The sequence below is a fragment of the Phyllostomus discolor genome, chromosome 10 (assembly GCF_004126475.2).
Source record: "Phyllostomus discolor isolate MPI-MPIP mPhyDis1 chromosome 10, mPhyDis1.pri.v3, whole genome shotgun sequence".
NCBI lineage: Eukaryota > Metazoa > Chordata > Mammalia > Chiroptera > Phyllostomidae > Phyllostomus > Phyllostomus discolor.
The window spans coordinates 25,725,050-25,747,038 of NC_040912.2; the positions used below are offsets into that span (position 1 = coordinate 25,725,050).

The 21,989-nt window shown below is 48.8% G+C and overlaps 1 protein-coding gene across 7 annotated transcripts in view; it reads left to right on the forward strand.

Annotated features, from left to right (window-relative positions):
* ICA1 (islet cell autoantigen 1) overlaps positions 1-21,989 on the forward strand; it is a 137,028-nt gene that overhangs the window by 109,104 nt on the left and 5,935 nt on the right. For 6 of the 7 annotated variants that reach the window (XM_036010579.1, XM_028525446.2, XM_036010580.1 and 3 more), the window contains 5 exons: positions 453-550; positions 2,570-2,622; positions 5,350-5,412; positions 5,525-5,557; positions 14,483-14,752. In XM_036010579.1, the coding sequence (XP_035866472.1) occupies positions 453-550; positions 2,570-2,622; positions 5,350-5,412; positions 5,525-5,557; positions 14,483-14,752 (517 nt within the window). The remainder of the gene's footprint in view (positions 1-452; positions 551-2,569; positions 2,623-5,349; positions 5,413-5,524; positions 5,558-14,482; positions 14,753-21,989) is intronic. The other variant, XM_036010581.1, reaches the window with a different exon arrangement.

The following is a 21,989-nucleotide window of genomic DNA, read 5'->3' on the forward strand; positions in this document are numbered from 1 at the left end:
GGTTTTGTTTTCTCTTGTTTTTTAAAGCTGTTTTTAGATGTGGAATAGCAAACAAAATTAAAAATAACGTGAAATTGTCTTATCTTTGGGGAAGAAAAGCTTCTACTCTGACAGTGTGTGGGCTGCAAGCAGAACAGAATGTTTATCTTAACTACATGTTAAAGATGGAAAATAAAGTTAGCGATAGCCAAAAGGCCTTCTTCTGAATAACTTATCACAAAAGGGAAAACATAAATCTAGTGGCAAAACAACTTTCCTTTATAGGCTAGTGCTTCTTGGATGGGTCAGAGAACATATAAACTTCCATTTCTGTCCACACACACAGTAGCCTCCCCAAACCCTTCATTCGAGGTTTGGTTGCTGGGACGAGGGGCAGTTGAATTTTTTATGGATGATCTTTTCTTTTTTTTCTTTTGTTCTCTTTTCCTCTATCATCTCTGCTTGTGATCAAGAGCTTACAAGACCCCATGAAAAAACTGGTTGAGAAGGAAGAAAGGAAGAAGCTCACCCAGCAGGGAAGTGCCGAGGCCACAGCAGACGAGCCGAGTCAGTAAGTCGCCGGCCACTCGTCTTGACATCTTTGTGCCCTCGGGCGAGGGCAGTGCAGGCCGCACTGACCACTTCCGTGGGGACCTCGGACCCGGGCTCATCGTTTACTCCCTCACTTCTGGGAGTGGATGTGCTCAAATGGAGACCAAACCCTCCAGCACGCTTTTCTACCAGACCAGGATTCACTCACCCCAGTAAGAGACCCACTCCGGGGGTACTTCGGAGGGACACACTTGTGAGGCTTTCAGTGGGGCAGGAAAGGGCAGTGTCCCCACTGCCCGGCCCGGGCTTTCTGGGCCCTGTCTGGCCCTTTTGTCACCATCATTTACACGATCCTGCCCTAGATAGGAAATCCCCTGGCTTTTGTCTCAGAGAAGGAAGTAACCTATGACATTGCCCCGTAACTCATCTCCTACTTAGGTGCGATCACCCGAACGCACTGGGCTTTGACATTTTGCGTGCTGCCCTTCAGACCGGCTGTTTTCTCCTCTGTGAGGCGAGAGCAGCTCTGAGTACAGGAAGTGACTGCTCCATCTTCATTTCTCGCCTCTGTGCAAAGAGAGCGCCTCCAGTCATTTTACATAATGAGAGAAGCGTTGGACATATATGGTGCCAACCTTCGCATACAGCCGGGAGAAGGTTTAAATGTGAATCTGTCTTTTTCTATTGAGATGTCAGAGCCTGCAGGAGCGGCATTAACCTTGAACGGGCCTGACCTAGGAAACCAAAATAGATTACCCTGCCGTTTGCTCCTTTTCCACCCACACACACAATTAGATGATAGTCTTATGGCAGAGCAGCCTGATATTTTTACTGTGTTTCTAAATAAGTTTCAAATATATATACACACACACACACACACACACACGTTTTTTTGTCCCACTCAAATATTTGCTACCAATTGTAGCCACCCCCTCTTTTTTAAAGCAAACGCTAGCAAATTTCTTTAGTGCAAAAGAGAAACAAGTTTTCACTGTAGGAAGGCTATAGAATGTGATCTCAGTGTAGTGCAGGTGACTATGTTGGGGAAGCAGTTTAACCTGTTCCTAGTAATACAAATAAGTATAGTACCAGGTGGTGAGCACCTTCTCTGTACCCAGCACAGTGCCAGGCACATTACTGATGTCATCTCACGGCGGCCCTCCCTGTGACCAGGGTGGGCACTTCCCCAGCACATGAATGAAGGAAGTGAGGCTCAGCGAGGTTAAGGGACTGGCCGCCACCCATGGTGTGGTAGGAGGCGGAGCCCGGAGTGGGTCCTGGCATCTTTTCACCATATAGGCCACTACAGGGGAAAGAAAGCCCCAGCCCTTACTCAGAAGGGAGCCACCCAAGAGCATCTTGATTAGTTTTAGTTCATTTTGGATTTCTGCTTTTATTTAGTACCTCATTTTTAAAAGCTCAAATGTGTAATCCATGAACTATTTTGAAAGACAATGAAAATTTAACAAGCACTTTCCCAGAAAGAACAGGTAAAGGCGAACCGCTGTGGGAGGAAGGAGGCACGGAGGCACCAGCCAGGTCTCAGGGTGGGTGTCTCTGCCATGGTCCTACCTGTGTGTGGGAAGAGCCGAGGCAGGCGACAGTCGTCTGCCTCTGAGAGCGATCCTCAGCCTCGTGTAACTTAATTAACCTGCTGAGATGTCCTCCAGAAATTAGGATAAGCGCCTGCTTGCCCATTGGTTGGTTAACTATGTTTTTTAAAATGATAACTTCAGTATCCATCTTTCTTATCCCTAACTAACCACCTAGATATGTGCAGAATTTGTGCCTTACAGTGACACAAGATTCAGATATTAAGATGCTACTAATCAGCCTTGGGACAGGACAAAGCAAGCAGATGTATTTCTTCTTCAAAAGCACAGCCTGTCAATGACTACATTCACTGTGTGTGTGTGTGTGTGTGTGTGTGTGTTGTAAGTGCAGTAATAGATATGGTGCCAAAAAGCTGGCTGTATCATAAATACAACATTTCAGAACTACATTACTAACAGTGGTTTTTTTTTTTTTTAATTTTAAGGTTAATTTCCTTAGAGGAAGAAAACCAGCACAAGGAATCCTCTATTTTTAAGAGTAAGTTTTGATTTGTATTTACAATTGATTCTGAAATACTACTGCTCAACAGCCAGCTCATTGTCTTTTCTGGGGAACTCCCCCTAGGCCTTTCTTCTCTTCCAATTGAGAAAATTGTAGATTAATATGCTTTCAGTGTTAAATTGGCATAGCCCAGTGACATCGACCCTACAGTGTCATCGAGAGGGGTTGTACATTGGGAACCAGAAAATAGCATCATTAGTCACCTCGGCAGCAGCCCATCAGAGGAGTGTCCACCGTGGAGAGTCGGCAGAGAGCTATTTCTTGTGCAACAGATGACATCATTTCTGCTATTCCCATGACTAGTTCTGACAGCCGTTTGGGCTGCAGAGATAGTTTTAATAAGCTCACATAATTGCACCGGGTGGGTATGGTTTGCACTGTGCTGTGGGGTGGGTGTAGGTCTTTATGGGGAACAGAGGGGGAGGGTGGGACAATGCCTTTCAGGTGATACTTGAGCCCATTCTGCAAGGAGTGACCCTAGATCCCTCCATGTTCCGACCCTCCTGTGGTTGGAAGAGGGATCAGAGTGTTGGTGGAAAATACCACATGCTGCGAGCCGCCTGTCAGGTCTCCCTGTCTCCTGCCATTACTGCCAGTTCTTTCATTGGTCCATCTTCTCATTGAGGACTAGAGGGAATGGTAAACTGGAGTAGAACTAAGGTGATGTAATGCTGAGCCTTTCGCTGGGACTCAGAATCCTCAGAGATGCAGGGGAACGGTTTACAGCTGAAATGGGGAGACCTCACTCACCTCAACGGTGAGGCCCGGCCCTTCCAGCCACGTATCTGCATCTGCCCTGCTCTGCCCATTGCTACAGTATCTGGCTTTCCTGGGAGATGGGAGAGGCACAGCAGAGTGAAAGTTCCCTCTCTTCCATCCTTTTCTCCACCCACTATCGTCCTCTGTCTTCCTTTCTGTGGTTCCAACCTCTTATTTCACCTGCTTTATTCTTCTCCCACTTCACTGCTTCGTTTGCTTCTCTCTCATGTGGCATTCAACAGGGAAAAAAACAGCTCTCATTTTTTTGCTTCTCTAGGTTGGTTCCCATCATCCATTCACACACAGACACTTTCACTGGCTCACATGCCTGTTCATCTGTTCAACAGAAGGTTTCCGAGGGCTGTCTCTGTGGTGGGCACAGCCCTGGGCCCTGGGCACACTACGGTTCACCCAACTTAGTCAGAGTGTCCATGGTGGGGCTCAGAGTCAGAGGGGCAGTGGGTGCTGATCTAGCAATTACACACAAAACAGGGCAACTCCAGCTTTGGTGACATGTGTGATGGGGGGACATCACCTGTCTGAGGGATCAGGGAACTAGCTAAGTCAAGTGCTATTGTAAGACCTGTCAAAGCAAAAGGAGCCGTCCGGGTGGAGATTATGAACAAGGGAGGACCAGGGCAGGGTCCGAGGGAGGAAGCCAGGGGCAGAAGCAGGCAGAGAGGCCCTGGCCTCAGTGGCCACGCAAGCACTCTCTGACTATCGCTCCACACCCTCCAGCCTCAGTGTCCCTTGGGTGCTGACAGCATGAATCATGTTGAGGGTAATCTAGGTAATCAAATCAAAAAATTTTAATTCTGTGGGAAAATGTTAGCTCCAGTTCATTATATTTGTATTCAAGTTGCATATCTATTAATGTATTAATCATATATTCATGCCATTGGTGACAATACAGGACTATCACATTTTCTTCTTCTTTGTGCAATATGTTTACTTGCTTGTGGCATTTGCATAATATTTTGAGACTATAAATGTTGATCACCTTGTTTTATATGTACACAGAATGGAATCCATTAAAAGGACGTGTCATTTTTTTATTCTGTGACTTGCAGTAAGTCTAATGTTCATATGAGCAAACCAAGTTTTAAGACTGTTCTAGTGGGTGTGTTTGTGTATGTATATTTACACACATGCACACACACACATTTTATTACTTAGAGCATTTTTTGGTTCCCAGCAAAACTGGGCAGAAGGTGCAAAGATTTCCCATACACCCCATGTCCACACGTGCACAGCCTCCCCCATTGTCAACACCCCCCACCAGAGTGGTGCCTTTGTTATGACTGATGAACCAACACTGACAAGTCTTATCTCCCAAACTCCATAGTTTACTTTAGGGTTCATTCTTGGTGTTACATAGCCTATGAGTTTAGACAAATGTATAATGTATCCACCATTACGGTATCATACAGAATGGTCTCGCTGTCCAAAAAATCCCTTGTGGCTTCGCTTACTCATCTCTCCCTCCCCTCAAGCTCCTGGCAACCACTGATCTCTCTACTGTGTTCATAGTTTTGCCTTTTCTAGAATGTTATCCAGTTGGAATCATGCAATATGTAGCCTTTACAGACTGGCACCTTTTACTCAGTCACCTGCCCTTTATTTTAGCCAGGCCCATATGGCTGAAGTTCACTAGCACCATCAAGTAATAGTCACTTCAGTTGCACGTTTGTCCATGGAAGGACAATTGTCAGACCAGTGTCATGTGATTTTTTATTAAACAAAGCAGAGACTTAGGGCTGTTAACTGAACGTTCATTGAGAGCCATCGGCTGGAATGGAGGGGATGTGAGGGCCCTGATTCTGCACGCGTGAGTGCGTGGGTGCCACCTCCTCCCCGAGCTGTGTGCGCACCTCACACCACCGTAGTGTGTGAGCACGCACACCGTGTGAACTGGCGATCACCAACTGCGTGTTGTATTTACAGCTGAAGAGGAAAAAAGTGTTTTATCTGCCTTGGACAAAAGCTCTACGCATAGCATGTGCTCAGGTAATCCAGATTAAAGAGAATGGCTCAATTTTAATAATTTGACTCAAACTCCTTCTGAACTAAAACTAACTCATGCTTTTGTTTTCTTTCCCCTCCTCTAACGGACTAATAGATGAACTGTTAAACATCAAACCTGTGGAAGGCGGTAAGATTTATACATTTTGGGGGGGTTATAATTTAATTTTTTAATGCCAGTTTTATATGCAGGAAAATGTTATGTTTATCTTTTCAATAGGTGACTGTCGTTTGTCTTTATAAATGAACTTACATATGCTGAAGCACCTATTAGTATGCGTGTCTCTGCCATCTTGGTACAATTAATTTCACAGTGTCAAACCACTAAAGCGCAAAATTGTGATGCCAAAGGTGGTGTGTGTAGCAGAGGAAACATGGCTGTCCAGTCGGACAGGCCTGGATTTGAACGCTGGTTCAACCATGAGTTATCCCTAGGGCCTTAAGTGATCTGGTTCATGCTTAAGCTCCCTCAGCCTCAGTTGTTCTCCTTTGTTGAATGGAACCATTAGGAACAGTCTTGCTGGGTTGTTGTCAGGACGGGAGACCGTGTGTGTGAAGGGTCTTTTCTGGTCTCCGACATAGGGGCGCTACGCAGGTGAGACAGAACAACTAGAAATGGCGTTCTGATGGTATTCGATGTTGCATCTCTGTCGAGCTTCAGTTAAATTTCAGAGAGTTGGCTGGTTAGGTGTCATACCGAAGTTTACCAGGCCTAAAATCCTTTACCAAACACCCAGCCAGGAGAGAGTCCAGAGCCATGGGTTTGTGTGAGACATGCATAGTCTGAAGGAATCCCAAGAAACCGAGTGTGTGCAGCCTGTCACAGCATGTGCTCTCCATGCTCCTGAGTGGAGCCCGAATACCCCTGAGATTCCGAGCTGTACTCCAGAGTACGCCTGGCCCTTGGAATTGACACGTGGTCTGCCCTGGCCTTCCGGTTTTCCTACAGGACTGAAATGGGCAAGGTCATCCTACAGACTCCAGTGAACTAACTGCAGCCGATGGCTTTCTTGACTTGTTCTGAGCTTGATTTGGATTTAATTCACAGAGTGTGAGAGGAAGAAAATCTAGAAAACAGAGGCTATTGGTTAAAGGGTTTTCAAAAATGGAAAGTCAGCAGAACTCTGCTACTAAGTTTTTAGGGCTTAAGAAATATAAACTTGAGGATAGAAACCTGCTTTCCTCTTTTTCCAGACAACATATCATGCAATTGTTTATGAATGTCCATGCATATTTTATCAGAATGACTACTTATTTATAAATATTGAAATCATACCAGGTTGTGAAAGCAATAATCACATGGCCTCCATTTTCATGAAAACTTTTCCTCCTTGGCTTAAGGATAGAATAAATTGATGGAATAGTGTTTTTATTATAGATTAATCTTTGGAGGGGGAAATATTTCAGTCTTACAAAGGTGAGATAAAGACTATAATATAACACCCTGGTGGTGTGTCTCAGTGGATTGAGTGCCAGCCTGTGAATCACAGGGTCACTGGTTCGATTCCCAGTCAGGGCACATGCGTGGGTTGAGGGCCAGGTCCCCAGCTGGGGGTGTGCAAGAGGCAACCACACATTGATGTTTCTCTCCCTCTCTTTCTCCTTCCCTTCCCCACTCTCTAGAAATAAACAAATAAAACATTTTTTTAAAAAGACTATGGTATAATAAGCACTGGGTGCCCATCATGTAGTTTTAGCAAATCTTAATATTTAGTAAATGCATTTATAATCATACATATGCTTCAACTTATTTTGATAGGAATATTGTTATTTCTCCTATTCACAACCTCTTCTATATGTAATTTGATCTTTGATTTTTGTCTTCCATTTCATTTCATTATTAAAATAAAACAATTTTTGAACAGGTGGCATATTCACATTGGTACAAAAAACAAAGCAATAATAAGATGTACACAGTAAGAAAACCCTCACTCCCATTGCTGCTCCCCACTCCCCTCTCTGCTCTGACACTCCCACCCCTTGTAGCCTTCCGGCACTTGTACACAGACACAGCAAATACGAGCCTGTCTTCTCGTGTTTCTCCCCTTGTACACAAAAAGGGTTCCGGTTTTGCATTCTGACCTGTTTAAGTTAGTAATGGCAGCACTGGCCCAGGAACCATGCCTTTCTTCCCAGAATTAAATCAGAAAGGCCACTGCCTGAGCTGGTGCTCACTTTCTTGCACTTCCCGCAAAGCACATGCGAAGATACACCAAAGTAAGGATGATATCTTTCCACTTTTTCAAAACAGCATTTGTCTTGTTGGTTTATAGTTACCATCTTTGTGTCACAGATGAGCAGCTCATATTCTTTTTTTGTTTTTTTTCTTGAGCATTCAATTTACCTCTAAAGATAGAGAGATGACATGTGCTGTATCCCCCAAATGCATTTGTTTTTTCCTCAAGCAATAAAACTGATTTACAAATTCCCGTGGTTAAATGCAATGCCACATAATTTCTCCCTTCCTTTTATCACTGCCAACCCACAAAGCCCTTCTTTCGGCATGAGCCATGCCTGCCCACTGTCTAGCTCTTCTCACTGGCAACCCCTAGGGCGGCATCAGCGTAAACATTAACATGGCCACGAATATAAAAATATTCTCTCAGTACGCAGAGAACTTGGGGCAACTGAAGAAAAGAACACTCATTTAATTAGTTGACTTCAAAATGCATGCCCTTCAAGAAACTGCCAGAAGGCCCAAATTCCGAATTAAAACACTGATTATAATATACAGGACATGAAACAATCAGAAATTAAAAGAGCTTAATGCAGGGATGGCTGACGTCACAGGACTCGGGGGGCTGTAAGCTCTCGCACCCTGCTGCTCCGGCCGTCCCCTCCCAGGGGTAATTCTGTTAGGCAGACAAGTCATGGCTAAGCTGTGGAATAATGGCATCGAAAAGCAGACTGCTTGTGACAAGAGCAAGGAGACAGTTCTTCAGGAGCCGTGGCCCAGGAAATCACGCTGATTCAGTGTCATAATGAGATGCGTTGTCTTCAACTCAATAGGTCATGTAATGGAAAACTAATCTTTGGCCAGTTTACAAAAATGGTTTAAGTTGAAAACAGAAACTGATCGGCGTTTTGAGATACTTGAAAGTAGCTCTGACATCACCTCGTGACCACAGGTAACAATCCCAACCTCAATTCACAGCTTAAACCCCGTAGAAGTCTTTGTGTTCCTCTAAGTTGAGCCAAAAAATTACCATCAGAGAACTGAACAGAAAGCAGTGGTTTAAGCACAAGAGAGTTAGGTGAATTCACCTAAATCTCATCACTTAGCCTTGTGCAAAAGATCCCTCTCTGGGACAAGACCCACTGAAGCAATTTTTTACCATTTTAATTGTTCATAGTACAGTAGAAATATTTGTCTTCTGTGACTTCCTTGTTTACTACATCCAGATGCAACAATTGTAAATGCTGGCCAAACATCAGAAGGACTGAGGAGCTCAGGCAGTAGCTCCCATAAGGTCTGGATGGAACCTGTTGTCCACGGCAACAGCATGCATTTCGGAACCTTCTCCGGCAGGTCTCCGTACACAGCTGAGTGGGAATCCGATCGCTTCCTCTCACACAATGTGGCAAGTGCTAAGCTCATTCTTTTTTAAAATAAATCCCTTCTCCCTGTCTCTTTCAGTGTCCATGGATGAACTGCTATAAAATAATGGTGCACTTTTTATTTTTAATCCTCCCCCGAAAATATATAATTATTGACTTTAGAGAGAGAGAGAAACATCGATGTGAGAGACAAACATCAATTGGTTGCTTCCTGTACACACCCCAGCTGGGGATCAAACCCACAACCTAGGTATGTGCCCTGACCAGGAATTAAATCCAGAAACTTGTGGTATATAGGATGATGCTTCAACCAACTGCACCACCCAGCCAGGGCATGAGCGCATTTTAAACCAACACGGTCGTTACTTGATCACCACGTAGTCGGTTGTGTTCTGTGTAGCGGTACCCACCCCAGTGCCAAGCTTTTCAGGAAGATTGCTTGCTTGTTAAGATCTAATGCCACAATGGAGGAGCAGGCTGGGAATCATCCAAAAAAGTCTTTTTGCAGTGCCTATTCAGGGTCTAGTCCTGTTGGGGGTTTTTTTTTCAGGTGGAGGGGGGGTTGTTTTTTATTTGTTTGTTGTATGTCTGTGTTTCTAAGACAGTGGGTTTATCTTCAAATGTTCTTATTATTATCTATGGCTTTTCCAGCAGAAGGGAGTTTTTAGAAGCATTATTCTGAAATTCCAAACAAGTACAGTTTGTTACCAAAGCTTTTCATAATGAAGAATATGTTTTTGTTAGACATTTCTGTGAGGTAATTTCCTACCCATCTTTCCCCCTGCACTCTCTTTTGGGTGATGTGAGGATAGTGTTGGTGTTGGGGTTTTTCATGTGAGCTGCAAGCCTGCGGCCTTTGCAATTAGTCATAACGCTGAGAGTGGGGACCAGGGAGAAAACCAGAGAAACAGCCTTCCTGTTTCACACACATGCAGGTACCTTGGTGACATTTATCTGTTTTCCTGTGCTCTCGTTTTTGGTCTGCGTAGTTATGTTTCCACCTTGTGTGTTTCTAATTTATGCTGAGGTCATGAAACTCAGTATGATTTCAAAAATGGCACCTGGGGGGGCTGCCGCCACGTTCCCACTTGAGCTTTCTGTCATCACACTCTGGACGTGAGAGCTTCCTCTGTATGCCAGTCTTCACTCACTGAAAACTCCTTGGGTCAGAGTCAGTCAGAGCTCATTGGTTCAGGATCAGTTTTCCCAAGGAATGTTTTCCCAGGGGGCACAGGACTTTTATTTGTGGATGCTTGGGCAGCGCCGGGCAGACACGCTGAGTGGTTCTGGCTTCTCGGCCATTCTGCCATGGCGCCTGCAGCCAGCAGCTCCACCAGGCTGCCAGTGGGGCCTTCTGACCTTGGAAACCCTCAAAACTACCACACCTTAAATACTAGTTTGTATATGAGATCCTTCCTAGGCTCTGAACTGAAAGTAGTATAGAGAAGACATCTGCATCTGTAGTCCAGGGACCTCCAGCCAGGTAGCCTGTAAGTAATAAGTTCTATGACCTTGAGTGCGTGTCTTTTCCTCATCTGTAAAATGAATGAGAGGAGACGATCTCTGAGATCCCTTTCGGTTGGGTGTGACTGTCCTCTTAGGGCATCTCATTGGTTCCCAGGAGGGAAGGCGGGAAAGCGTAGTTGAGAAAGGGCAAGCAGTATAGTTTTGCCAAGTCACAGGCTTCCCTGAAGGCAGCGTTGATGAAAGGCTGCATTAGAACTTGGTAGAGATCCTGATACCATTATAACGAGTGTTAATACTCAGTCGTCAGAGGGAGCCATTGAAGGTTTTGAGTGGTAATCTCACGGCTGAATTGAGCAAACGTACATGGCGGGGATGGGGGTGAGGAGAGTACCTTTTATGGAGTGCCAGCAGACGTGCCCATGAGCAAACCCCAAAGGGTCACCATGTCAGGAATTTATCATCAAAGTTTTTGAAGACTTGGAATTATAGATGGAGATTTGAGAATCTTCCCAGTTGCCATTGAAACCATGATAACACATAAGATCCGCCATAGAGAACTAGGGAAGGAAGATAGGATGGCTCAGGAGGAAACGGTGATGGCAACCCGAGGAGGAAGATGCAGCAGGGGAAGTATTGTCAAGAAGCTAGGAGGACAGCTGAGAGAGCCGCTTCGTGGGGACTCTCAGGAGGTGACCGCATTTCCAGCGTGGGCAACAGGGCGAAGGGCTGCAGAGGCGGAGGCCTGAGGAAAGGAGGTTGGGACTGGCTGGGAGGAGCTCACTGGTGACCTCCGAGGGCCACATCAGTGTACGGTGGCGATAGGAACTTGATTACAAGCAGGCGGAAGAAGAGAGGTGGCGAATGGAGCGTGACTGCACAGAAGGAAAAGGAAACCAGAACAGCAGTGTGATGTGGGGTGCGGGGAGGCAGCAACCTCCAGTGTAGATCCATGGTCGTCAGGCCGTGCACACATCTCCTGGGGCCAGGAGAAGCAGCCTTAGAGAAAGAGAGACTGTAGACTCTGGAGCTGAGTGATGGTGCAGAGCACCAAGGGGCAGAGCAGGCTCCCAAAGGGGGTGGGGGGTACAGAGGGGGTTCATCTTGGACAGGAAGAGGGGATGCGCGGGGGGTCGTAGGGCTGGAGGCCGAGGGGTGAGAATTGGGGTGTGCCATCCATGGGCCTTCACTTTCATGGTAACGTCTGTAGTTGGGTCACCTGACGTAAAGGTCAACATGGAGACTTGAGAGCTTTCAAGAGCCTGAAGGGGGCTTGGAACGGGATCTGCAGGCTTGACACCCTCGGGCTTCATGACCTTGGTTCGTCCTTTAAGGCCAGAGCAGGACAGGATGCCATGCCCCCGGAGCCGTCGTTTCTCGTCTCCAGGGCAGCAGCTGGACTTCAGTTGTGCGGCTCCCACTGGGGCTTCCCTCGGAGAGCTCATCGCATCTCCCTGTGTGTCCCCGTTTTCTCACAGCTGAGTCGAACTACTTCCAATGGAAAGAGTAGCGTGATTCTTAAGAGCCAACCGACTAGTGTTATTTTACAAGTCTCGACGTGTCTGGTGGCAGACCTAAACCTGTCCTTTTCTGCTTGTAATTAAGCGTTTCTTACAAGTTATGTATAGTAATCTCAAGCATCTTAATTATCAGGGCAATAATTGGGAGGTTTCCCTGTTTTCTGGTTCAAGTCAGTGCCAGTTTCATTGCTCTTAGCTAAGGAGTAAGTTCTCTTAAAATAGAAAATGGCCACTGTGCAGCCTGCTTCTGCTGTTAAAAACCAGGACACCAAGCAGTAGGCCAAATTCAAGGGTAGCCCTCAGACTTCGTTCTGAGCTCGCTCTAGACAATACCATCCTCCCCACAGGTCCTTTTCTCATTTTTGTCACCAAGTGTGTGTTAGTCGGAAAGCTTTTGGTTGAAAGCAATAGGACCCTTCCCTAAATAGTTTAGCTTTAAAATTACAAAGAAAAGCAATGAATGTATTGGTTATCAGTCCATGTGACAGTGGTAGATGGCTTTCAAGCAAGGCTGGATCCAGGGGCTTAGTGTTCTCTGGAGTCTCTCTCCAACTTGTGATGCTGTTTCGCTCCGTGCTCGGCTCCCTGGTCACTGGGGCCCTCAAAAGCTGCATCTGTACAACATGGAACCCCAAAGCAAGAGAGAACCTCTCCCCTCCGGCTCCTGTGCAGCATACTCAGGGAAGCCTCTGGCCTGTGTCCCCCCCCACTCTGCCCCATGTCAGTCACTGTGACTTGGCCTCGATGTCACACGTTGTCCTGGGATGAGGTGAGAGGAGGCTCTGAGTGACATCTCAATAGGATCACAGAGAAGGTGTTCCCCCAAGGGAAAACAGGAAAAGGAGGAGAGGGATGCTAAGTCAGCCAGACTCCCAGAGGTCCACTGTGCATACCAGCCATCACACAAAGCCTGAATGGGAAAAACAGAGCTAGAGCTTCTCCCATCTGCGGTTGTTTTCGGAAGGCTCAGAGTGTGTTATCTGTTTTGTTGTTGCTGAAGCGAGTCCATGATCTCCCCTGGACTGACATCTGGAGGAAGGCAGGGGCGCCCCTCCCCCACTGGGTCTGACTTCGCACGCAGAGGGCTGTAGAGTGACCTGAGGAAGAACACCCATAACTTCCAATGCCTGTTTAAAGCTATCTGTTCCTCTGGGGTCTACACATCGATCTGAATGGGTTCCACTAAACTAGGTCTGGTTCAGCAATCATCTGGTTTCTGTCAGACCAAAAAAGTAAACCACGCGGAAAGGTTTGGACATTTCGGTCCCAGCTGAAAGTAGGAAGCACAGACCTCAGTGTAGCTGTTTGTAAGAAGGGCGATGCCTGGGAGGGAAACGGAGGGGGGGCTCGTGCCTACGGCTTCTCACCACCACACACCTACAGGCTCCATCTCGGGGCAAAGCTCTGCGACAACGCGAACAATAAGAACGCTTAAAATAGACAGTCGTCCGACTGGAGTGATATTGTGCCAGTGTTTCTAAACCACAGTAACACGAGAGTGACTGGCCTCCTCCCCTCCCTGATTTATAGCCCGTCTGCTCAGCACATCAGAAATCCCCACAATCTGTAGATCTTTATAGAAACTGTGGTTAAAAGGAGATCCAGTTAAGCTGACAGAGCTGAACTTTTTTTTTTTCCCCAAAAAGCCTTCACTTGGTAATTATCTCATATATTTGAGGAAAGCCTGTTAAACTCACTTAGTAGGACAGTGTCAGAATTGCCATGTAGCTCTGAGGAAATATAAATTGTCATTGTCCCTTCTCTTCATGACTTACAACGAAAACATTTGCAGTTGCCTGGTGGCAGTTAGCTACCACAACAAAGCCACAGTCGATAAAACCATCAGCCTTTGGTTTTCAAAATATGTAGAAAACCCAACGTAAGGTCTTGTTCCAGGATTTTCTGGTAGCAGTGCCCCCATTCTGCTTGTGTTCACTCTTCAGTGCTCTGTCCACGTTCGTGTGGTAAGAATGGCCCTCTTCCTGAAAGTCCTCCTTCTGGGCCGGCAGTGAGGTTGTTTCTCTGTGAGCTTCCTGACAATCCTCTAAGAATGCTTGAGGCAGGCATTATGAATCCTGTTTTATAGATGGAAAACAGAGGCGGGGGGGAGTGGTTATAAAGGCCTTGCTGCAGCCACACAGCAGGTAAAAGGTGGTCCAGGGGTTCCCCCTCTGGTCTCATACACATTCCAACCTTCCAGGGCTGTGGAGCTCACCGCTGAGGTGGTTCCCTGGTTTGCCCTGATTTGCTGTCAGCCTTTCACTCATGCCCTCAGGCAAACCAGACCCACCATTGCTCTGTGCAGGTGGGTTGCAGCGAAGGAGAAAGGGGGCTTGGGTGCCTTCACTGATCGTCGTTGGACTTCCTGACATCCTCCGCTCCTCTGCCCTTCCCTGGGCAGGTCAGGGCGCGGGGAGGGGGGTTCTCTGCCATCCCAGATGGCAGGGCAGGCTACGTCCTGAGGGCTCAGGCCCCTGGCGGTGATGGGTTTTGTGCTCTCTCACTCCGGTCAGCTTGCCTGGGCCCGATGGCGGAGACCGCGGAACTGGAAGGTGCTGACAGAGACGACCTGCTGCTGCTGAATGAGATCTTCAACGCCTCCTCCCTGGAAGAGGGCGAGTTCAGCAAGGAGTGGGCCGCTGTGTTTGGGGACAGTCGGCTGAAGGAGCCGGCGCCCGCGGTGGCCCCCGGGGAGCCAGACCCCAAGCCCCAGACAGGCTCAGGGTTCCTTCCTTCGCAGCTTTTAGACCAAAATATGAAAGACTTAAAGGCCTCACTACAAGGTAAGTGCTCCAGGGACTGAACGGAGGTTTCTTGGTTGGCTTGTGCATTCTTTGTTTTCTTTTATTTTGTCTGAAACCCAAAGGCCTATTTCTTGTGTCTTTGTCTTTTTGTTTTCTGATTTGTGTTTCATGTCTAGTGTCTTTTTGGCTTGTTTCGTCTTGGTAATTTTCTTGGACAACCAGTGACTTTTCGGCTGCAATCTTAGAATCACAGCCGAGCTCTGAGACGCATGGCAGGGTTTTGACTCTGTTCGCCCTCGCCATGTTCTTCCTGTGCTAACAGCTCCTGCCCAGAAAGTGTGAGAGGGGTGGCGCTGGGTCTCGCTGTCTTTGGGTTTTACACGGGTCTGTGGCCGGTGGGAGGGGACCGGCTCGTCTTCACCATCACGGCCCTGGCGGCTTGGCCGTTCGTTGCTCTGAGCCATCACCCTCGCTGAGCCCCCTTGCACATTCCCGTGAGACAGAGTTCTCCACATCCCCGTGGACCTGCCTTCTGAGGCCGACTGACACGACACTGGGCTTCCCGACTCTTCCCACGCTAAGTTTCATCTTGCTCTTGCTCGGTCCCCATCCTGGCCGACCCCCATCCTGGCCAACCCCTACCCTGCGGGCGCCCTAGCTCAGCTGCCTCGCTCCTGCCAGAAGCACACAGCCCCGCAGTCTGCTCCATCCTTGGCCACAGCAGGGAGAGTTCCCACCCCATCACAGGGCTGGAAGCAGCGCTGAGGGCTCAGGGTACGCCGGGGGTCGCCAGCAGCCCACATGCTGGTCGAGAATTGCTGGCCTGGGGTTGAACCGCACGGATGGAGGATGCAGAAACCAAGTCTCGGGGTGAAACTTAAATTTTTTACTTTGAGCCTCTAATCCACCAGACCTTGGGAAGGAAACCATTTTCTAGCATTTCAACACTTTTTTCCTCCTTTCATGTTGTTTTAATTGTGAGATATTATTAAGAAGTTCCCAAATTGTTTTGGTTTTTCCTTGAATTTAGACTATCTCCTTAATAAAGACTTTGTTTACCTGGCACTTAAAGCTGAGAACAAACGGCAGAGTTGGAATGATTAAGTAATTATGTGCTATTAAAAAAAAGCCTTAGCTCGTTGGAGATGAGATCATGGACACACCAAGAACTGGTGAGCAAGACAAGAAACTCTTCCCTCTTTTTTATGAAACACATCATCCCTTTTATCTTCCTTTGTGAGTCCTATTTTATAGACATCTCATTTCTTTTCAGATACGGAGTTAGAGATAGGAGGGATAAATCCAAAACTACTTTTCTGCCCTGGGTTTCACCTCTGGGTTTCACTGTCTCTTTCACCGAGCTCCCGACATGCAGAGGCAGCCATGACGGGAGTCTCACCCCACCCACCTGTGGTGGAGGTGCTAACGAGCTGCTGCGGGAGCGCCGGAAGGCCGGAGCGGCTGCCGCAGCTCAGCTCTCTCCATCCGGCCGTGCTGCAGGATGCACCCTGCTCAAGCCTCACGTTTTGGAGACGCCACAGAGCCCGCTGGTGGCGGTGCTCCCACTTAGCCAGGGTGGCTGTGCCACACACTTGTGAGTGCCCCCCTCCGACAGCCGAGAAGTCAGAGCTCCACGCCCTTTTCCTGAGCGGGCTGGGGTGAGATCTCAGCTCTGGGTGGGTGAGGGGGGGGTGCCCACAGCCATGCCCAGGAGCTGTGATGACAGCAGTGACCCAGGGCCTTGCACTTCAGCCCTGTCCCAAGTCCAAGGGGAAGGCCCAAAAGCACACTTGGGTCTAAGGAGGGAGCTGTTCTGGCAGCACAAGAGAGATGCAAGCTCTACGGTAGAAAGAGAAAAAGGGGCCCCCCAAGGGAGGCCATTTATGTCTCGGACAGACAGTCTCCCTTGGGCTGCTGCCCTGCTAGCACTGGGCAGATTTCCCACCCATTCAGCAAACCCTGGTTGGGTCCTTCTGAGTGCCAGCACTGGGATTCACCCGAGAACGAAGCAAGGCTTCTCCTCCCTGGAACTCACATCCGAGGGAGAGAAGCCGATGGGCATGGCAAAGAAGCAAATGACACTGTCAGTTAGAAACCAATGGATGGTGTGGAGAAAAGAAAAGGTATAGTTTGGGCAGTCCTTTAAAAATAAAAGAGCAACGAAAACGTAGAGCCAGGGTTGCGGGGTGGCAGGGCAGGGCAGGCTGCAGGACCAGAGAAGTTGAGATCCGGCCACAACTGGCAGAAGGTAAGAGGATGAGCCCTGTGCCAACGCCAAAGGGAAGCACGAGTCCGGGGTGGCCCAGGGTCTGCAGGAAGGGCGTTGTGATTGGAGCCCACAGAGCAAAGGGTGAGGGCACTCAGGGAAGAGACAGAGGCTGGGCCCCTCAGGGCCTCATAGCCATTGGAAGAACCTGGGACCCATCACAGCATCTTGGGCCGAGCACGAATGTGGTCTGGTTTACCATTTAAAAGGATCCACTGGCTGCTACAAGTTTCCTTTCCTCTGCTGTGGTTCTATCAAGATCAACCTGGAAGGAGTTATTTTGTAACCTCTGAGTTTCCTTTGCATGCCAACAGCTACACATTGAATGTCTATGGAACTCAAAATGACAGATAAGAAAATCTCAATTAAAGTGCCTGGAGGAGGAAGTCCATTCAGTGTCCACCACGCCAGCAGACCCCCAGCAGGGGCTCCCACAGCTCCCCCGCAACGCTGCCACCTGACTCGGGGACCTTTCGGAACACGTGGTACCCATGAAGAACAGGCTCCCTGCTTCGATGACGGATCCTGTGGTGCACTTACAGCCGCATTCTGTGCTTTCGTCAGGACTCCCCTCGCCACCCCTGCCCCCCAGAAAGGAGGAAAAAACAAACATTGGCTGTGGATTTTTTTACTGCATCCATAGTCTACCAAACTCCATCTACTACGTGAACTGCAAAAGCATCTCAGTAACTGTTCAACTTTTGATACCTCATATTGAAACTGCTTTCCCTAAATATCCACATCATCTCAAAAACCAAATTATGTAAATGCTGAAATAACTAAGTAGTCAGACTAGACCTGGAATAGAAAGGCTCCCTGGTACATCTGCTCGAACCGAAACCAACCGTGGGGAAGGCAGAGTTGCCTTTTATCCTGCAGACCCCACCCCTCCTGTCACTCATTCTTCGACAACTGCTCAGGCCCTTCCAATGCGCTGGGCCTGTGCCTTCTCGTCTGCAAAATGAGGTGTTAATATACCTCACTAAATGGTGTATGAGCAGAGGCCCGAGTCGTCCAAGGGTGTGCCCTCCGCCTTTCCACAAGCTGCTTTTACCTTCTCCTTCCTGGGTTAACCCCCGCTTCAGAGATGCTGAGGTCTGCAATGGAGATTCTATGAATCCGCCATTGGCAGCTGGTGAACCAGCCACTACCAGCGCTCCACGTGGCCCAGGCTGAGCCACACGCGGTCCTGTGCACTTACGTGGTAACTCAGTCCTCACGACACCCTCCCCGGGCAAGTGCTGTCCCCATCTCCATGTTAAGGCCTAGGAAACTGAGGTACAGAGTGGCTGACTAATTTGCCCGTGACCAGACAGCTGGTAGGAGATGGGCTGGATTTTTAACCTGAGCCTTCTGACTGAGGAACTGTGCCTTTAATCTCACAGGACCACGTCTGCGATGGCAACATGACTCCCCAGGAGGCCCCTCCCTGGACGCTTCCAGAGGAGCAGGACTGATGATGATCAGCCGATTGTTACGGAGGAACAATGTGGACGTGGGGAGATAGGGCCCACATTCTTCCACAGGAGTTGGGGATGTCCCAAAGGAGACTGTCTGAAGTTGAGATTGTCTCTAGTACTGTCGCCTGTGCTCACAGCCGCCTGCACATTCACTCATATGCACTCTGGCCTGGGGTCCCTGTTGTCCTCGCTGTCCGTGAGGGCCAGGTGGAGCTGCGTCCTCAGGGTCAGAGTGTCAAGAGGCTGAGGTGGAGGCCCTGCCTGGGTAGCTCAGGTGATTAGAGTGTCCTCCTGATGCATCAAGGTGGCGGGTTCCATCCCTGATCAGGACACACACAAGAATCAACCAGTGGATACATAAATAAGCGGAACAACATATCAATGTTTCTCTCCACAGCAGCCTCAGGGCTCTCCCACGTACTGCGCCCCATCCTCCCCTGCCTCTCCCCATCCACCCCTTCAGCAGGCCTCCTCCTCACCTCCTCATCCCCCACTGTCTCCCCTCTTCTCTCTGACCTCTGGGGGAACAAAAAGGAAAGGGAATTTAGTAAGAGAACCTGTATATTCCACTCCATCCCACTCCCATTTCAAGCCCTAGGAGAGAAAAACAAAGCAACTTATATTTAGGATCAAATTGTGCTGAATTTGTGCTCAGGATTTCTGAGTTTCTGCGTGGTAGGGGCTGGGGCTCCCTGTGTCGTAGTGATGAGAAATCGAATCTTCCTGAGGCCTCCTGAAGTCCTGAAATGAGTGGGAAGAGAGCCAGTAGTGAGGCCCCCTGAGGTGGAGACAGGCCAGGCTGACACGCCTCACCCTGCGTTCCTCCCTGCTTGCCACCACCGCCCAAAAGGTAGTTTAGGAACAGACACTGCTGCTCGCAATAAATGCACCAGGACATCTTTCAGTTGAGAACTTTGCAAACAGAAGTCAGGAATCTGGTCCCAGAGTCTCACAAACACACCACCTATGTTCCTTCCAGATAGTCTTTTGTTTCACCCAATTCCGGGGTGCTGTTGCCATCCGGGTGGGTTTCCATTTAAAATCTGTTCAGTGTCAGGCTTTGGTTTATCTCAGATTCACCTTTCCTCGGCCAGAGCTCCCCTCCTGCTATTCCTGGCCTAACCTGGGTCCAGGCGACTGGCAGTTCTGGGACTCGCATGGAGCCATGTAACGGGGAAGACGGGGCGTGTTGGAAGACAGTTCGAAGGCAGAGCAGTCACTCTCATCGTGAGCAAATGGGATTGTTTGTTCCATCGAAGGAGCAGCACTGTCCAGCCCTGCTGAGGAGCAACCATCGGTCTTGGGCATCTGCAGGATTTGAGTGGCCTCACCAGCCCCCGATGGCCATCCAGTGGACCCTCATTTTATAGATGAGGCAGTCCAGGGGTCCTAAGCTGTTGCAGTTTATCATGTAAGGTCTGAACTCCTCTGCCTGGCCCACGAGGCCCCCCAGAACTGGCCCCCATCTCACTGCTGCCCACACCTCCCACCCCATTCCCTGACATAGTGACATCGTTCTGCCCGAGAGCCCTGTATTACGTCAGCAGGCTGGGCTCCTGCCCTGTCGGGTTTTAGTGCACCCAGCTCTCCCCACCACTGGGCCTGGACACGTGCTCCCCCTCCCCCCGGAGCACGCTGCCCACCTACACCCCCATTGTGCTTGCTCGAAGGAGGCCCGACTTTCGTGCGTCGGTTTCTCCACTTGAGTGTGGTTTCACACAGGGAGCCTCCTTTGACCCTGCCCCCTGCCCCCCACCGCTTGGCCACAGCAGTGAGCATTAGGTGTTCCTACTCTCTCCATTCCCCCGCACACCCCAGCCTCAATCATTCCCCTTACCTCACCTCATTGTAAAGTTGGTTTCAGTTTCTGTCTCTTGCTTTAGGTTGTCATGGGCAGGGCTCCTGTTTGCGTTGCTTGCCCTCACATTCTAGAACATAGCTCAGTGCCTGGAGTACAATAGATGCTTAAAAAGCAGTGGATGGATGGATGGATGGGTGGATGGCAAGAAGGGAGGGAGAGAGCAACTGACATTGAACCACTAGATTAAAAGAAAAACAATCCTGAGGTGTGAACCTGAGGATGATACTGTCAAGGGTTGGCCCCGATGACCGCTGAGCTGTCCAAAACTCCAGATTCAGCTTAGATTTATTAAGGGCCGGCTCTCTAGCCTCTGTACCCTCTGGCTTCACTTGTAAGATCCCATTTTACCCATGCAACAACCCAATGAGGCAGGGATTTCATCACCTTTGCAGGTATGGGCACTGGGATTCAGAGCCAGGAACTCTGGCCGGCAGCCTGGTGCCTGTCCACCACGGCAGGGGTGTTGCCACCGTCCCCTTCACTGCCGGCCCTACCCCAGAGCTCCCTGGCCCAGCCGGGGCCTCCGCTGTCCTGCTGGGGAAACTGCATTCACAGTGAAGTGCTCCTCTGCATGGTGTTATTTTGGCTTCACTTGCAGATCTAGCTGGCCGGTGTTATTCTGGCTGATTTATATTTTCCCTTATGTAAGTAAAGGAGGCAGGATTGCTCCAATAAAATTTTATGTGTGTTTCCTGCAAATGGGTAGCACAGTCGACGTACCAAAGGAATGGGAGCTCAGGTAGCTGTTTCGTTCACAGAGCACTGGGCACTTGCCGCCCCCACCCTTCACCACCCCCTCCTGACTCAGTTACTCTGAGATGGGAAAGACGTCTTTCTAGCCGTCTCAGCCAACTAACACCCACTAGAGAATTGATGGCAATTACAGGAATATTAGCAACACGAGGTTCTTTTTAAACGGATTTTTTTTTTCCTGACAGAACCTGGGACATTTGAAATCTGGCTTAGCATTCTGTCCACAATTACCTGCATTGCCCCTAAATAATTTCCAAAGTGTGATATGATCGAGGGTGAAATTGCAGCTGAGCTCAGTATTTGCTTTAAAAAATTTTTTAAATACATAGCTAGTGTCACAGGAGTGGCCCTCTCCCCCTCACACCTGTGCCGTCAGGCTGTGAGAGGGATGCGCACAGCTGTCCTGAGCGGAGACGGGGACCGGGTCCGCTGGCTGTCGTTTCTGCTTCGTGCCACGGGACACGAGACCAGTGACGCTCTGTGTCTTTGTGAAAACTCTGGGGCAGACTGTCTCCATCTTCCTAGTCCCCAAAGAGGGGTGCCTTTGGGCTCTCCCCTCTTTGTGTCCCCCACTGTCGCCTGTGTGGTTCCTGAGGTGACCAAAATGCAAAAACTCTCAGTTTTGCAAAGGAACCCAGTTAGAAGACATGTCGTGTCTTTTAGAAGGAATCTGCCATTACAGTCCTTTAAATGATAGGCTTGAAAGTAGGATTTGTCTTTCTGGCACTTTTACAATAGGACTTGATATACAGACATTTTATTTATGTGTAACTTTTCGGGAATGGGCCCATCACACAGAGCAAGAGGAGCTCCGTCTTGACCCGCCTCCTTTAGAAACACGTTCCCTTTTATACTCTGAAACATGCAGTGCTTTGAGCCTGCCTCTGCCTTCCAGGGTTCTCTGTGGCCATTTTTTAAAAATGAACGTGGTGCATA